Below are 15850 nucleotides of genomic sequence, written 5' to 3'. Positions count from 1 at the left end.
GGCCCTCAGTGCTTCCAGATCAACACCAGAGTGTCAAGGACTCTATGCTTCTGCTCCTACTGAGAAGGCTCATGGATTCAGATTAACCTGCTGAGCTTCTGGCCTTTCAGCCTGTCACCCCAGTACCTGCAATCAGGGCACTCGTGCTCTCTAAGTGCCAGGACTACCAGGGCATTTACCACAGGGGTGAGGAGTTCAGACAAATGCAGGAAAAATAAGCCTAAAATTCTCCATGCAGTGGTGAAACTTTCCATTTCCCCACCTATGCCTGGTTTAGCTCCCAAAACTTGTTAGTGTGGTAAGCTGACCTTGGCTGAATGCCAGGTGCCTACCAACTCCCCTCGGCAGGATGAAGGAGTATAGAAAACAAGATGGGGGGAAAAAAGTGGGCTGAGATAAAGGCAGAAAAAGTAAAGAAAAAGTAAACGTGGTGCAGAAGCAAAGAAAACCACTTCTTGTGTCCAGCAACTGCCTGGGAAGCAGCACTCTCAGAAGCTCGTTCAGAAGACAAATGCCTTAATAATGAATGCCCCTCCACCTCCTCTTTTCTCTTAGGCATCTGCTGAGCAGATGTTACATGGTATGGAGTATCTGTTGGTCAGTTCAGGACAACTGTCCCAGACAGATCTTCTCACAACATCTTGCCCACCCCCAGCATGCTGCTGAGGGAGGAATGTTGGAGAGACAGCCTTGATACTATGGGAACACTGCTCGGCAGTAGCCAAAACACTGGTGTTTTGCCAGCACCTTTCTATCTACTAACACAAAGCACAGCACCATGAGGGGTTTGTGAGGAGAATTAACTCCACCCCAGCCAGGCCCAGCCCCAAGACAGTTGGTGATCCTCACCGAGGATGCCAGCCATTGCATCACAGCTGGAAACAGATTTAAACACACAAACTACCTCATGAATTTGAACAGCATTTTAATGTGGGCAGGCTGCAAGTCTGCATCTGGCAGAAGGCTTTGTGGATCTGGCCTGTCAGTAGTTGAACTTACCTTATGTTTTCAGTTTGATTTTAATTTTCTTCTTCAACCACTAAATGTACAGACATATAGAGGCAAAGGTACCAAGTAGGTCCCCTTTTTTTTAGAGAATTCCAATGGAAAGTCACCCAGGCAAATCACCTTTCAAAGGCAGATTGTACTTAGACAGTCACAAAATCATTTCAGTTATAAGATCACCAAGCCCAGCCATTGTCTAATGCTACCAAACCTGGTCCTAAACCATTTCCTTAGCACCACATTTATGTGTCTTTTAAACACCTCCAAGGATGGGCAGTTAACCATCCTCCTGGAGAGCTCGTTCCAGGCTCCATCCTTTCATTGAAGAAGTTTCCTCTAATGTTCAATTTAAACCTCCCCTGGTGCAGCTTGGGGCTCACAACACAAGATGGACATGAACCTGGTGAATCACAGTATTGAACCACCTATCCTACAAAGACAGGCTGAAGTGGGCTTACTCAGCCCGGAAAAGTGAAGGCTCTAGGGAGGCCTTGTAGCAGCCTTCCAGTACCTGAATACAAGCCCACAAGAAAGCTGGGGACAGAGTGTTTACAAAGGCCTGTAGCACTAGGATGAGGGGCAATGATTTTGAACTACAGAAGGGTAGATTTAGACTGGACATTCAGAAGAAGGTCTTTAATGCGAGGGTGATGAAGCACTGGAACAAGTCACTGAGGAAGGCGGTAGATGTCCCACCTCTGATGACATTCAAGGTTAGGCTTGATGGGGTTCTGAGCAACCTCATGTAGTGGGGCAGCTGGGGACATCCCTGCTTTCTTTCTGCAGAGGGATTGGACTAGAGGCTCCTTCCAAACCAGTGCATGCTATGACTCCATGATTCATTCTCACTCTTTCACTTGTTACTGGACATGAGAGATCAATGCCATCCTTGCTGCAGTCTCCTGTCTGTAATGAATAACTGACTAACACCACATATAGATTGTAGTAAGAATTTTATTGGGTTGATGCAAGATTGCACATCACATCTGAAACAGTGTGAACATGCACCCTCCTCCCAGGTACAGGTGGTGCCCAGTTGGTGGCTGAATGGGCACACAGGGAATTAGAATGACTTTCACCTTTAATGAAGAGATGGGAAACTAAATATAACACAGTGAAGTTTGATATAACTGGAGACCTTTCACAGGCTGTAGCGCTTGTCCACTATTTCTACTCTTCCATTTTCCTTTTTCTTCCTCAGTTCTTGTGTTCTGCTGCTTCTTGCTCAGAAGTACTTGACTACTTCCTCCTTGTACCACTTTTTGGCTTCCTATAGCCAGCAGCAGACAGAAATCAATTGCTGCAGCCAGTTACATGCCAGGTCTTGTTTTCCCTCTCATGTGAGTAGTCCAAGGTTTCAGTATTTCATCAAGCAGAAGACAGACACATGGACCTGTAAGTCCTTGGCAGTGGGACCAGGCACCCTGCACTTCAGCATCTACAGTCCTCCACTACTGTGCAACACTCACAGTCAGGAGGCAGCAAGTGCAGTAAAGCAGACCTGCCTCAGAAAAGGAGCTGCACACCTAAGTTCCACAGCTATTAGAGAGGAGTATTTTAAAGGTATTTACAAGTTTATAATGAGATGGCTGAAGTAATCTATTCCATTGCATGACAGCATCTCAGTCTGGAGAACATGAACAACTCTGGTATGCTGACAGCAGTATTCCCCACTTATCCATGACCCGCTGAGCTAAGCCACACTGCAAGCGCCCTGAAAACCAGCCTTCTCAAGACAGGTCCAACAACCTCCTTCCAGAGATGGGGAGAAGCCCCAGTTCATAAGAGAAGGTATCCTCACCATGATGAAGGCTGAGCATCCTCTTCAGTAGACTGGAGATCACTGCCTGCTCTGCTCTGTTACCATGCAGTGAAGACACAAAGGCTGTCACTACAAATTGTCCCTAGCTTCCTCATAAAACCTGTACAACTCATGATGAGCCACATGCCACCATCTCACAGCTCTGCTATTTGAATCTTCCTGAAAAACCCAGCCTTCTCTGGCTGATGAGGAATTCCCAAGGAGGATGAAAAGCAAGGTTCATGCCTGGAAGGAGACCAAGTAACACTGAAAGGCTTTGAATTCTGAAAGGAGATTAGATGCTTCTGCAGCTAAGCAGGGCACCCTGGCTGCCTCAGCTGCTACCAGATTTGTTAGAGCAGAGTTTCCCAGCTCATGAGACTGTGCCAACCACAAATTCACTGGAAGGCTTGGGCTTTTGCAGTAAATACTGGGCTGGCATTTCTTTCCCAAACTGATATAGCCAAACGAAAAGACTGAAAAGCTGTGTCCTCTTTTCTCTCCTAAAGTCAGCTTGCAGACAGCAGCAAGGATTAAAGTGGGAATGGCTGGGTCTGCTTACACCAGTAACTCATTAACAAAAACACATATTTGACATTATCTCCTCCAGCTACACTGCAACATGAATTTCCCCGTCTCTGAGAATAAAAGCTATCGCAACTGCCACATGCCAAGAAACTTCCCCATAACCACTAAAACCAGGCTTGGACAAGGTTCAAATATACTGTCCTTCCTCCTACCCTAAGGCAGGCAAAGCTAAAGCCAGTGACTCAAATTGGCCTCTTGATCACAGCACACCATGCAGGCACATCTGAAGCATGTAGTAGCACTCTTCCAAAACCAGCTTCATTAAAGATTTAGACAACTGGCTACACTGAAATACCTTCTAGAAGCAAGGAGATACCAAAGGGATCAACTCCAAGAAAACCAGTACAAGAACCAGTAAGTATCATGACCTATGAGGACTACTTGAGGAACAGTTCACAAGAATGATGTGATTACTACAATTAAGCTGCATCCACTATAAGCATGAGAAGTGAAATGGCAAAAATCTTAAACCTGAGCCACAGGTAAAGGCAACTTAGAAAACCAAAAGATTAGACTACACGTCCCAAATTCAGATGTTCATTTTATGAGCTCTTGTGATTTCAGAATAATAGAGTTTAAAGATTTCAGGCTGAATAAGCTTATAATGAACTACTCTGAAACCTGGAAAACAGGAAAGAAAGGCCTTTAAGACTGAAGGACAAGACTGATTTCAAACGTTAAAATAAGCAAAAATGAGACACAGTAATCAAGAGCAGTATCTAAAAACAGTAAGATTCTGTCAGCTTTTGTAGATAATACCTTGCTATGACTTCTTGACATAAACCAGAGACAGATTTGGATGGAGATGAAACCAATGAGGTGTCCTCTACACAACCTGTGGTGATTTTAATACTAAAAAACACCTCTGGGAAGAGAATTCTTATGTAGGACAACTTTCGTATAATGGACTAGGTAATCGATTGACCAAAGACTTATCTGATGTAAAATCATATAACCAAAATCATAGAACCACAGAATTGTTTTGGTTGGAAAACACCTCTAAGATTATCCAGTCCAACCTTTAGCCTAAGGCCACCATGGCCATTAACTTGTGTCCCAAAGTGCCATATCCACATGCTTCCTGAACACCCTCCAGGGATAGTGACTCCACCAACTCCCTGGCTAACCTATTCCAATGCCTGATCAAGTAATTTTTCTTAATATCCAATCAAAATCTCCTCTGGCACAATTTCAGGTCATTTCCTCTTGTTCTATCTGATTCTAGAGAGAAGAGACTGCCCCCACCTCACTATGACCTCCTTTCAGGTAGTTGTGGAGGGCAACAAAGTCTCCCTTCAGTCTTGTCCTCTCCAAAGTAAACAATCCCAGTTCACTCAGCTGCTCATCTGACGTGTTCTCTAGATCATCTACCAGCATTGCTGCCTTTCTCTGGACACTGTCCAGCAACTCAATGTCTTTCCAGTAGTGAGGGGCTCAAACAAATACTGAACACAGTATTTGAGGTGTGTTCCCCCACCACTGCTGAACACAGGAGCACAATCACTTCCCTTGGTATTTGTACTGTTTGAGCCGGTAGTGTGCCGGTTTTGTGGAACTACTCCCTAGCACCCCTTTCTGTGCAGAACTAGAATAAATGAAATACCTCTGCTTTCTGTGTACACTGGCTGTTACCTTCCAAGTAAATGACCTTGGCTGTAGACAGCTGAACACTAACAAGCAGCATCAACAACAGTAGACAGCTGAGAATCTAATGATGCAAACACTCACCTTCACTTCTGCATCACATGGAGTATTTTCAGGGAAATACAAGCTTTTGCAGCTTGCTGTCTAAATGGTACAGCTACATCCCTCTGTTATCTAAAAACACTCACGAAGCTGGAAGTACACACAGTATTTTAATGACACACAGTTCTGCAGCCTTGTATTTATTAGTTCAGCTGACAACAGTGTAATAATTAGAAAAAAGTTCTTCTCCTTGCTTGATGTCTCTGAGAGTGACAAGCACCACACACCTCAGGTGGCTACAAAAAAAAGGAGAAGAAAAATGTGCAAGTGAACAATTGTATTTCTTTTTTAAATTCTTCATGGCAAAGATCTAAAACAATGGCATTGATTGTATTACTTTTGGGAGTAATATGCACAACACAGGCCAGGAAGCCTGGAAAAACAACACTGAAAGACAGATAGCAAATGTGAACAAAACTCACATAACTACAAAAAAAAAAGTACAGCCTGGGTGGGTATGCAAATAATGTTCCAAATCACAAAACTATTCAGAAATTAAAAGGATTAGCCAAGACAGAGAAAAAGACACTTATACAGACTTAGACAAGAGGAAAAGCTACATCAAAATCATTCTTCCAGACTTGCCCACCCACAGGCACTAGCTGGCTAAACTCACTCTCAACCAAACAAAATCCATAAGGATAGCTCTGACCTGCATCACAGACCTGCTGCAAACTATGGTGATGGTGAACTCCATAAATCCCTGGCTGAAATCAGTGGCTGGAAAACAGTTTTCTTACAGAGAGATACAGGAATCTACCACCATAATCTTTCTTTTATTAAAAGACCATGCCCTAAAGCTGAAGTATCTATTCCAGACAGGGCAGCATGTTCTTCTGATGTTGATAAACATGGAAGTGAAGAACAGCATCAGCCCAAACAGACCTCACTACTATGAAAACTTAGCATGAAGGCATTTTGAAACAATCAAGCAAAAAAAAACCCAACAAACCGAACTAACAACTAAAAGGCAAACAAGTTCAAAGAACTTTCTTTGCAAGACAGGAAAAGTTTTAGAAACCAGATTACTTATGCTGTCAGCACTATAAATACCAGTATCAAAACAAGCAGCTAGAAGTGGATGAGGTCCTTAGTCTAGAGGATGTACACTAGGGGAATGGATTGACTAAAATAATCTCTGTCTTCTTGGACAGATTCCAAAGAAAAGACCAAAATTCCCCCTTCCTGAAACAATGCCATAGATTGGCTCTGCTGGCTGTATTTTCACACTATCAAATAACAGCTTCCTGAAAGTTCAGTCTTAACCACCTCATTAGAATTTCTGGTTTTACCTGCAAATTACAAATGCAGCTTTAACCTTGCCTCAAGAAAGTCTGACTTCAATTGAAAAAAAAAAAATCAATTTTCCAATAAGCACCATAAGTATCTACAAACAAATGCCAAGAGTTTTAAAACCTCTCCAGAATCACATCAGAAGTCTACATGACCTCCTCTGAAATCCTTCTATGTCCTCTGTATCAATAGGATTATTTGGTTCCTGCAGGTAGCAACCGGACCAGAAGTGCAATTCCTTGGTTGTTACATTCAGGACCAAGACTACAGCTATAATGTTATTCTTGACTACATCCCAGTACAGGACACCCACTTTCCAATGTTTAGCTTGTTCTTCTTGTCCATATTGCTCCCTGAATATATTAATCTAATTCTCATCTCCCCCACATTTCCAAAGAAAAATCTGAGAAAGCTTTCTAAGCCTTTTGATATCTAAAAGAGGTGCATTTTTAGGTCATAACAAGGTTAGGTGGTGTAAGTCACATGACTTCAGACTGCATAGTATTTCTTTTGAGTCAGTAGAAACTCATTTTAGGTATCCTCTTGTACATACATCTACTTTTTCCTAATATGAGAAGGAGACAGGGAGAACAGGAGATGAAAAAGCCTAAATCTCAGCTACTTTGGTTGATTAAGGGTTGCTGACTACATCTGAAGTACACACAAAAAAACGTCAGTGTAATTCATCTTCATAGAGAATACTATCATCTTTCAACCATATTTGATTTTTTTTTTTACACATAGAGATTCCTTTACATCATGCACATCTATGAACTCTTTGATTTCTGCTGACCTCTCTATATCATGGCTGTAGACGATGTTTGGAAGATACTGTTTCAGTTCTACTGGAAAATATCCCGGCACATCAAACTCCTGGTAACACACATTGGCTGCTTTTTCTAGGGAAGGAAAAATAAAGAAAGTCTCTGTGATATTGAAAAGATCTTAGATAGGGTTTAGAGATGTGTACAAAGACCAAATACATTGCTGCAAATGCATCAGATGCTTCACCAAACCTAAAAATTATGCTTCTCTTGGGATCTACTACACCTTTCTGAAGTCCTGTTTTGAATTTACAGATCAGATACATAACCCACTATAGGAGCTTTAATTCATCATTATTGCATTAAACGAGATGACCATCATATACATGTTATCAACATATGTATGAAGGGGCACTACTAGCATAGCATTGCTAATATTTGCTAATATACACTTCTTTCTTCTACAATTAAAAAAATAAACCTGGTGGCAACATATGTCATAAATGCAGCCAGGGAGAAAATCACTGCATTCCCATCAGGGAGGACTTTCTGTATGTAGACATAGAACCTGAAAGAAACAGTTTGATGGGACAGCCCCTTGTTTCCGTGTCAGTCAATAACCTGGTCTGCTACTCCAGCAACCTTTCTGGACGTTGCGTGGAGGCAGGGTATCCTTAATGTAATGCAAACTCTGAAAGTCACTTAGAAACTTGGTATGGCAGCAACTCATCTGTAACTCACAGCCATTCCCAGGAGGCCTTTATTCATCTAAACGTTAAGAACAACACATGCTACGTTCCCTTCTCCATGTCCAACAACAAGATCATACTAACACACTCCTAGATTTTGTGCGTGAATGTGAGTTTTAAAACAAGTATTATAGTTCAAACTAAGCAGTAATAGAATCTTACTCTACATGAAACCGAGTGTATAGTTCTCTCATGAAGCTTGCTGGAATCATACTGAGGAACTTGAGCAGCATGTATGCCTGTCAAACTACACACCAGTGAGCACAGGATATTTCAAGTGTTGCTGTGTTAAAGGATTCTAACAACCAGCTGTCACAAAAGGCCTCGGAAACTCTTATCCCACAAGCGCCTACCTTATTTCAAACATCACTGTCCCAATGTGTACCCAATCCTGTGTGTCACCTCTGGAACAATTTATATTCAAAGACAAACTCAAGCCTGGAAGTTTTACTTGGCAACTCACCATGTGAGCAGTTGTTGACATACTGACCCAGGGCCAGTGGGTTCTGCAGGGCAGCTGTGAGCCAGCTCTCATCGCTCATTTGAAATGGGCCAAGTTGATCTCTCCTGCTGCATGACCTGAAATGAGCATTAGTATTAATGTGGACCACAGCTCCTTCACTTCACACGTTATCTGTACTTCGTTCTGTAGAAAGAGCTACAGTTGCTGGGTAAAGTTGCAGCTGTCCACTCCACTTGGAAGACAGGACAACACTGGAGTGGGGGTGTGTCTGCACAAACCAACACCTTGATCATACTTTAAAGAGCACATTTAAAGCTACCACTACTGTGTGGTGTCTTTTAGACTCTGGTGGAAGACTGCACACAAAACTCCTGAAGTTCCAGAAATCAGTATCAAACATTAGCATTACAGAAGTGTCAACATATCTCATTCACCTCTAAAGATATGCAAGCTCTCTATGATATCAACTTGAAGCTAATTTCCACAATGAAAACCTGGTATTGGTAGGTAATAGTGTTTGAGGTAGGTATTATTTTAGATAATATGCTTGTTATTAATTTTATTTTCTTTTCAAGTAATAATTGAACACAAAATTAAGGTAAGCTAAAACATTGTGGACATTATGAAAAGGCTCTTCATCAAGAGGGTGGTTGGGCACTGGAAGAGGCTCCCCAGGGGAAGTGGTCATGGCACCAAATCTGTCATGAATTGAAGGAACATCTGATGATACTCTTAATCACACTGTTTTGTTTTAGGTCATCCTGCTAGGAGAAGGGAGTCGGACTTGGATAATCCTTATGGGTCACTTCCAACATAATTCTAACAGTAATGATCACAGAATCACAGTATCATCACGGTTGGAAGAGACCTCACAGATCATCAAGTCCAATCCTGTATTAACACCACAGCCAATGATGATGCCAATAAAAAAATATTTAAACCTAGAAGGGTTTGAGTTGGAAGCGATCTTAAAGATCACAATTTCCACTCTCCTATCATGGGCAGAGGTATCCTCCATTAGGTCAAACTGCTCAAAGCCCCAAAAACCTGGCCTTGAACACTTGCACTGAGGTGGCACCCACTACTCTTCTGAGCAACCTGTTCTGTTATCTCACCACTCTCACAGGAAATAACTCCAAATGTCTCAGCCTGTCCTCACAGGGGAGATGCTAGTTGTTTTCATGACCTTCCTCTGGGCCCACCTGAGCAGGTCTATATCTTTCTTATTCTGAAAGTCCCAAAACTGAACACAGTACTCCATCTGACATCTTAGCTTTGAAGCTGAGAGATCTTTTGACCTGCTGGCAACACTTTTACCACCATCAGGGTTACCTCTCCCCTTCTTAAGTGCTGAGTGCTGCTCATCTGTAGAGCAGAGCCAGAGTTACTGGATTCACCTTTTTGATATTAGCAAGTCCATATAGAGGCATTTTTGTCTTTGTGTACACATTAAGCAGATTTGAGTAATAGCTCAAAAGCATTTTAAAAAAATTATGCCTCTACAGTCTGGAGAAGGATTTGAGGAGACCTTATAGTGGCCTTCCAGTATCTGAAGGGGTCCTACAGGAGGGACTATTTACAAAGTCTTGTAATAACAGGATGAGGGGTAAGGGGTTTAAACTGGAAGAGGGGAGATTTTAACTAGATGTTAGAAGGAAGCTCTTTACAGTGAGGGTGGTGAGACACTGGAAGGGGGTGCCCAGGGAGGTTGTGGGTGCTTCCTCCCTGGAAGTGTTCAAGGCCAGGTTGGATGAGGCCTTGAGCAACCTGCTCTTGTGAAAGGTGTCTCTGCCTAGGTCGGAGCTTGGAGCTGGATGATCCTTGAGGTCCCTTCCAATCTAGACCATTCTATGATTCTATGATCCCACTCCTACTGAAAGTATTTTCTTTACAGGAAACAGTCTCTATACACTGAAACACTTCTCACTGGCACTACAGATGAAGACTCAGCATCTATGCTATGAGATCACAGCCAGAAGCTCCTACCTTTGTCTTGTTTGCATTTCGAGATACATGTAGGTGGATTGTATTGGAAGCAAACTCAATTTAGGGTAGGGCAGCATGGAACTGAGACTGTCAGTACCACTGTTCTGATTCAGTTGAGTGGCTGTTCCCTGTTCCTTTTGGCTGCTTACCTAAACACCGATCTTGATAGTCCTTTATCATTCCCATCAATAAGGACACCATCTATGCACCTAAAAATAAAGGGATTGCCAAGAGACTGGAAAAAGATGGGCTCGTGCTTTCTGTATACTGTACCTGTTGCAAGACAGATATGATTATTTCAGAGTAAAGTAAGGTAACTGTTAGAATGGGCTTACGGTGTCACCCAATTCTCTCTACACAGGAAATCAAAGGAGGCAGAGGGGTGTAGGAGATAACTGCCTTAGTTACTGACATTAACACTTGTAAAATTACGAGGTTTTAGACAGGTCTTTACGAGGCTTAAAAAAACAACCAACACCCAATCACACACACCCCCCCCCAAAACCAAAAAATACCCAAACAAACAAAATCTGCATGAGCTGAGGTATTCCAAGGAGAAAAACCACTGAAGGAAATTAATTATTAAAGGTAAGACTCATGTCCAGTATTTATGTGAGAGACAAAGTGTCACAGCCAGACAATCTGCTTCAGTGAATAAAACGTCAAGCAAAGTTTGCTCAAGAAATTGCAGCTAAAGATACTAGGCTACAGTGTCACAGCTCTTTGAAAAGTGCACACATAAACAGCAAAGTACTTGAAGCACCCTCCAAATGAGAGATTTTGTTTGGTCCAGGAGAGGGCACATGCCAAACCAAAACCAGACAAAATTATTTCCCACATGTGTAGACAGGATAACCTGCCCTGGGTTTCAAGAACAACATATTGACAGCAGGCTGGCATGCAGGGATATTGCAATCCTCCATCCACCCCTGCCACCAGACCTCCAGCAACCCTCTGTAAAAAGCCATCATTGAAATCTCACACGAGCTGGGCAAAGCTCTACAGCACGGAGAGCTCTGATCTGTCTCCTCCACAGGGTGCCTTCCCCAGCCAGCAGCCCTACAATTTCCTTCAGACCCCTAAAAAAGCAAGGCATTTCAACTGCTCATCCTTGTTCCATCAGATGAGCTGCTAGAGGAGACTCTCAATAAGCCTACACTCGAATGTAGCATGTGCCTGAAAGCTGAACAGCTGCAAGGTTGCAGACTCATTCCCTGCAACTGTCATTGGTTAGCCTAGTCAATGGTAATGGCCATGCACTACTACTTTGACATGGCAAACATGCTGCTGCCCAGTGCTTGGACTGGTCCTGATCCTGCAACACTGGAACAAGCTACAGACCATATGCAGGGGATGTTTTTGTTGACAGATCGAACAAATAAACCTAAGGCATTTCACCAGAGCCATCATAGCTTGGCTGCGCTGACAAAACTGCAAGTCTTTCAAAAGAAATGTAAACAAAGGTCCAAGAGATGAGGAGGAAGAGAGAAATGCTGCTCTTTCAAACATGGCTTATGGAATGTGTGCTACACAAAGGTTTTATTCCTATTGTCCAATTTGTACCTGTGCACTCCAAAAAAAGTTCATCATCTTGTGTGCTGATCTGAGTGAAGGTATCACCTCATTTTTTATCTCCTTACCCAAAACAGAAGCCTCAAAGAATTGAATTGTATTGTTCATCTACTTGGTATTGGTTCCATGTATTTATGTTTAAAAAATCTGGAACAATTTACTAGCAGGTGAAAAATCAGATTCTGAGTACTGAAAGTGTTTGTTTTTTTTAATAAACAAAGTTACATCCACTCCAGTACTGCTTTCCTGATTTTCAGAAGAACTTGGCCAGTTTATACAGAAATATTCACCATAACTTGCAATTTTGCCATGGAATGACACAGATATAATAACACAAATAATAATATACAATAAATACTAGCATAGAACTTTGAAATTACCAGGATACATAGATACAACTGTCCCTTTTGGTACAAAACCTTTGGTGACAAAAACTCCAGTTCCAGCAGATACCAGGGAACTTCGGTCTCGACTAACGGTGAATCCTAGCGTATTAAAGAGAACTTCCTCTGGACTAAACACATGTTGGCTCTGATGGTTACATGAAGTCGCTCTTAACTGTTTCTGCTCAACACTCAGTAACTCCAGATAATTGCACTTGACTTCTGGAAGCAAGGCTAAAATATGTCCTTGTCTACCGAAATCATTTATGAACAGAGCTTTAAATACTTTCAGTAGTGTTTCAAAGACATCACCATCAGAGATAATTTTGTCTTGGGAACTTTCAGGAACATATCGAAGGGTCCTGTAAAGAAAGAAGAAGTAAAAAAAAAATTCCATTTTTTGTAACTAAAATGTTACACCAGCAATTTATATGCACTGTTACTTCAAACAAACCCAACGTGCAAAAAATATTCTTTCATACCTGCTCCACTATCAAACTACCATCTGTTTATTTACAGCAAGGCAAGTACATTAAAACTCACTGATCTCTTAGAATCATAGAATTCATCAGGTTGGAAGAGACCTCCAAGATCATCCAGTCAAACCTAGCACCCAGCCCTGTTGAATCAACTAGACCATAGAATCATAGAATCAACCAGGTTGGAAGAGACCTCCAAGATCATCCAGTCCAACCTATCACCCAGACCTATCCAGTCAACTAGACCATGGCACTAAGTGCCTCATCCAGGCTTTTCTTCAACACCTCCAGGGACGGTGCCTCCACCACCTCCCTGCGCAGCCCATTCCAATAGCAAATCACTCTCTCTGTGAAGAACTTCTTCCTAACATCCAGCCTATACTTCCCCCGGCACAACTTGAGACTGTGTCCCCTTGTTCTATTGCTGGTTGCCTGGCAGAAGAGACCAACCCCCACTTGGCTACAGCCTCCCTTCAGGTAGTTGTAGACAGCAATGAGGTCACCCCTGAGCCTCCTCTTCTCCAGGCTAAACACCCCCAGCTCCCTCAGCCTCTCCTCATAGGGTTTGTGTTCCAGGCCCCTCACCAGCTTTGTTGCCCTTCTCTGGACGTGCTCCAGCACCTCAACATCTCTCTTGAATTGAGGGGCCCAGAACTGGACACAGCACTCAAGGTGTGGCCTGACCAGTGCTGAGTACAGGGGAAGAATAACCTCCCTTGTCCTACTGGCCACACTGTTCCTGATGCAGGCCAGGATGCCATTGGCTCTCTTGGCCACCTGGGCACACTGCTGGCTCATCTTCAGCTACTATCTATCAGTACCCCCAGGTCCCTTTCCTCCTGGCTGCTTTCCAGCCACTCTGTGCTCAGCCTGTAGCGCTGCTTGGGGTTGTTGTGGCCAAAGTGCACAACTCTGCACTGGACCTTGTTAAATGTCATCCCATTGTCCTCTGCCCACCTATCCAGCCTGTCTAGATCCCTCTGCAGGGCTCTCCTACCCTCCACCAGATTAACACCATGGCACTAAGTGCCTCATCCAGGCTTTTATTGAACACTTCCAGGGACTGTGACTCCACCACCTCCCTGCGCAGCCCATTCCAATGCCAATCACTCTCTCTGGCAACAACTTCCTCCTAACATCCAGCCTATACATCCCCAGCACAACTGGAGTCTGTGTCCCCTTGTTCTGTTGCTGGTTGCCTGGGAGAAGAGGCCACCCCCCACCTGGCTACAGCCTCCCTTCAGGTAGTTGTAGACAGCAATGAGGTCACCCCTGAGCCTCCTCTTCTCCAGGCTGCACACCCCCAGCTCCCTCAGCCTCTCCTCAGAGGGTTTGTGTTCCAGGCCCCTCACCAGCTTTGTCACCCTTCTTTGGACATGTTCCAGCACCTCAACACCCCTCTTGAATGACACTCTTGGTGACAAACAGGCCAATAATCAGATTTTGTGAAAACATCTATAGTTCACTGGTGTTAAGTGAGGTGAGGAGCAATACTCTATTAACGAGGGAGTCTTTAATGTAGGTTGCTTGTAAGAACGCTGTATTCGTTTAGATTAAACCACTGGCGTTCCTTTCAAAAGGACAAACGTATCTCACCGTGGGGGACAAAAAAAGAAAAAAAGAAAAAAAAAAAAGGGGGGGGGGGGGGAGAAAACCTCCCCCTTAACTTTAAACACAATTTTAGAGCGTCCAAGTGTTAATTCTACTTCACCCAAGTGACACCGAAGCTGAAGCACTTCCGCAAAGCAACTACTTCCCGGAGGAAAACTGCCGCTGCGGTGCCTCCAGTCGCTCACAAGAGAGAAGCAGTCTCCGACAGGGCAGCTACACGACTCTAGAGCTGAGCTCTCACCCACCTCCAGCAGCTACTCCAGGCCGAAAATCCCTGCGGAAAACCCACCAAGGGCCACCGCCTGCCACCAGCTCCCGCACCGGAGAGCGGATACGGCGATAGGGGCTGCGTGCGCGCTCCCCACAGGCGGCCTCGCCGCTTCCCAGGGGTGCCCAAGACCTACACCTCCTCACCTGCGCTTGCGGCGGAGGTTGAGGGCCAGCCAGGGCACGAAGCGGTACTTGTACACGTCCCAGCGCCGCCGCAGGGCTCGCAACATGGCGGCACGCCGGCTGACCCCTCTGCCCGACGGCCGCCATGGGCGCCGCTCGCCTTGGAGCCGCTGCTGGCTCCGCCGATCACCGCCCTGGACGCGCAGCCGCATTTGCCAACGAAGCTGCCATTGGCTGGTGAGGGGCGAGCGGCCCGCGGGGCGCCGGGACCGGCCCCAGGCCCTGTCTGTCGCGGCGAGCAGTGAGCGCCCCGCCAGAGTGCAGTGGAGAACGGTAACCCACCCGTGAGACCAGACCACACTTAAGAGCTGTGTAAATAAGGTTAAATCTTAAGTTGCACGTTCCAGCTTCCTGGGACAGTGCTGTGCTCTCAGCAGAGAGGAAAGCATAACCGGAATCCTAAGTTTTCAGGGTTAGCTTTCCCTTAGGTTCTGAAAAGTTAAACGCAAAATTATAGTTTGGTATAGCTAATGGGAAGAAAAAAAGAGAGAAGCCTATATATTTAAACAAAGTAAAAAATCAGACGCTTTTTGACCTCGCTTGTGATTACTGTGGGGCCCTAGTGACAAGGAGGCAGAAGTGGTGCTTTTTGGCATCATGAAGCAAGTACAGCGTGCAAGGCACGAAGCAGTGTGCAGTGTCCACCGAAAAACTCACAGCCAGACAGGAGGGCCATAGTGCAAACTATGAGCACTTACCCGTTCCAGTGCATAGGGGATGGAAGCATAAAAGACTTTGATGCCACATTGTCAATTGGCGTCAGTTGTCTTTAAACAATGAAAGAATCTGGAGAAGAGAATCCAGAGAACAATTGCTCAGCAGTTGGTAATGAAAATTGCCTCAGATTTGTGCAACGCCAGGAACTAGGTGATACTCCACAACCTAATTGTGAAGTTTCACATAGTTACACAGATTTGATTAACATATTCCTGTGCATTCTTACTCTGGTTCGTGATT

The 15850-nt window shown here is 44.2% G+C and overlaps 1 protein-coding gene across 1 annotated transcript; it reads right to left on the bottom strand.

Moving 5' to 3' along the window:
- Nucleotides 1–1941: 1941 nt before the first annotated feature.
- On the bottom strand, nt 1942–15090 carry SETD9 (SET domain containing 9). The gene is made up of 7 exons (XM_064139995.1): nt 14855–15090; nt 12348–12712; nt 10545–10668; nt 8410–8525; nt 7227–7332; nt 5123–5376; nt 1942–2275 (listed from the first exon to the last, which is right to left on the bottom strand). Exons 1-6 carry the CDS (start codon nt 15043–15045, stop codon nt 5289–5291), a joined length of 990 nt encoding a protein of 329 aa, XP_063996065.1. The 5' UTR covers nt 15046–15090; the 3' UTR covers nt 1942–2275; nt 5123–5288.
- Between the last annotated feature and the right edge of the window lie 760 nt (nt 15091–15850).

Source organism: Pogoniulus pusillus, chromosome Z (genome assembly GCF_015220805.1).
Source record: "Pogoniulus pusillus isolate bPogPus1 chromosome Z, bPogPus1.pri, whole genome shotgun sequence".
Classification (NCBI taxonomy): Eukaryota; Metazoa; Chordata; class Aves; order Piciformes; family Lybiidae; genus Pogoniulus; species Pogoniulus pusillus.
This window is presented reverse-complemented; position numbering and strand designations above follow the sequence as displayed.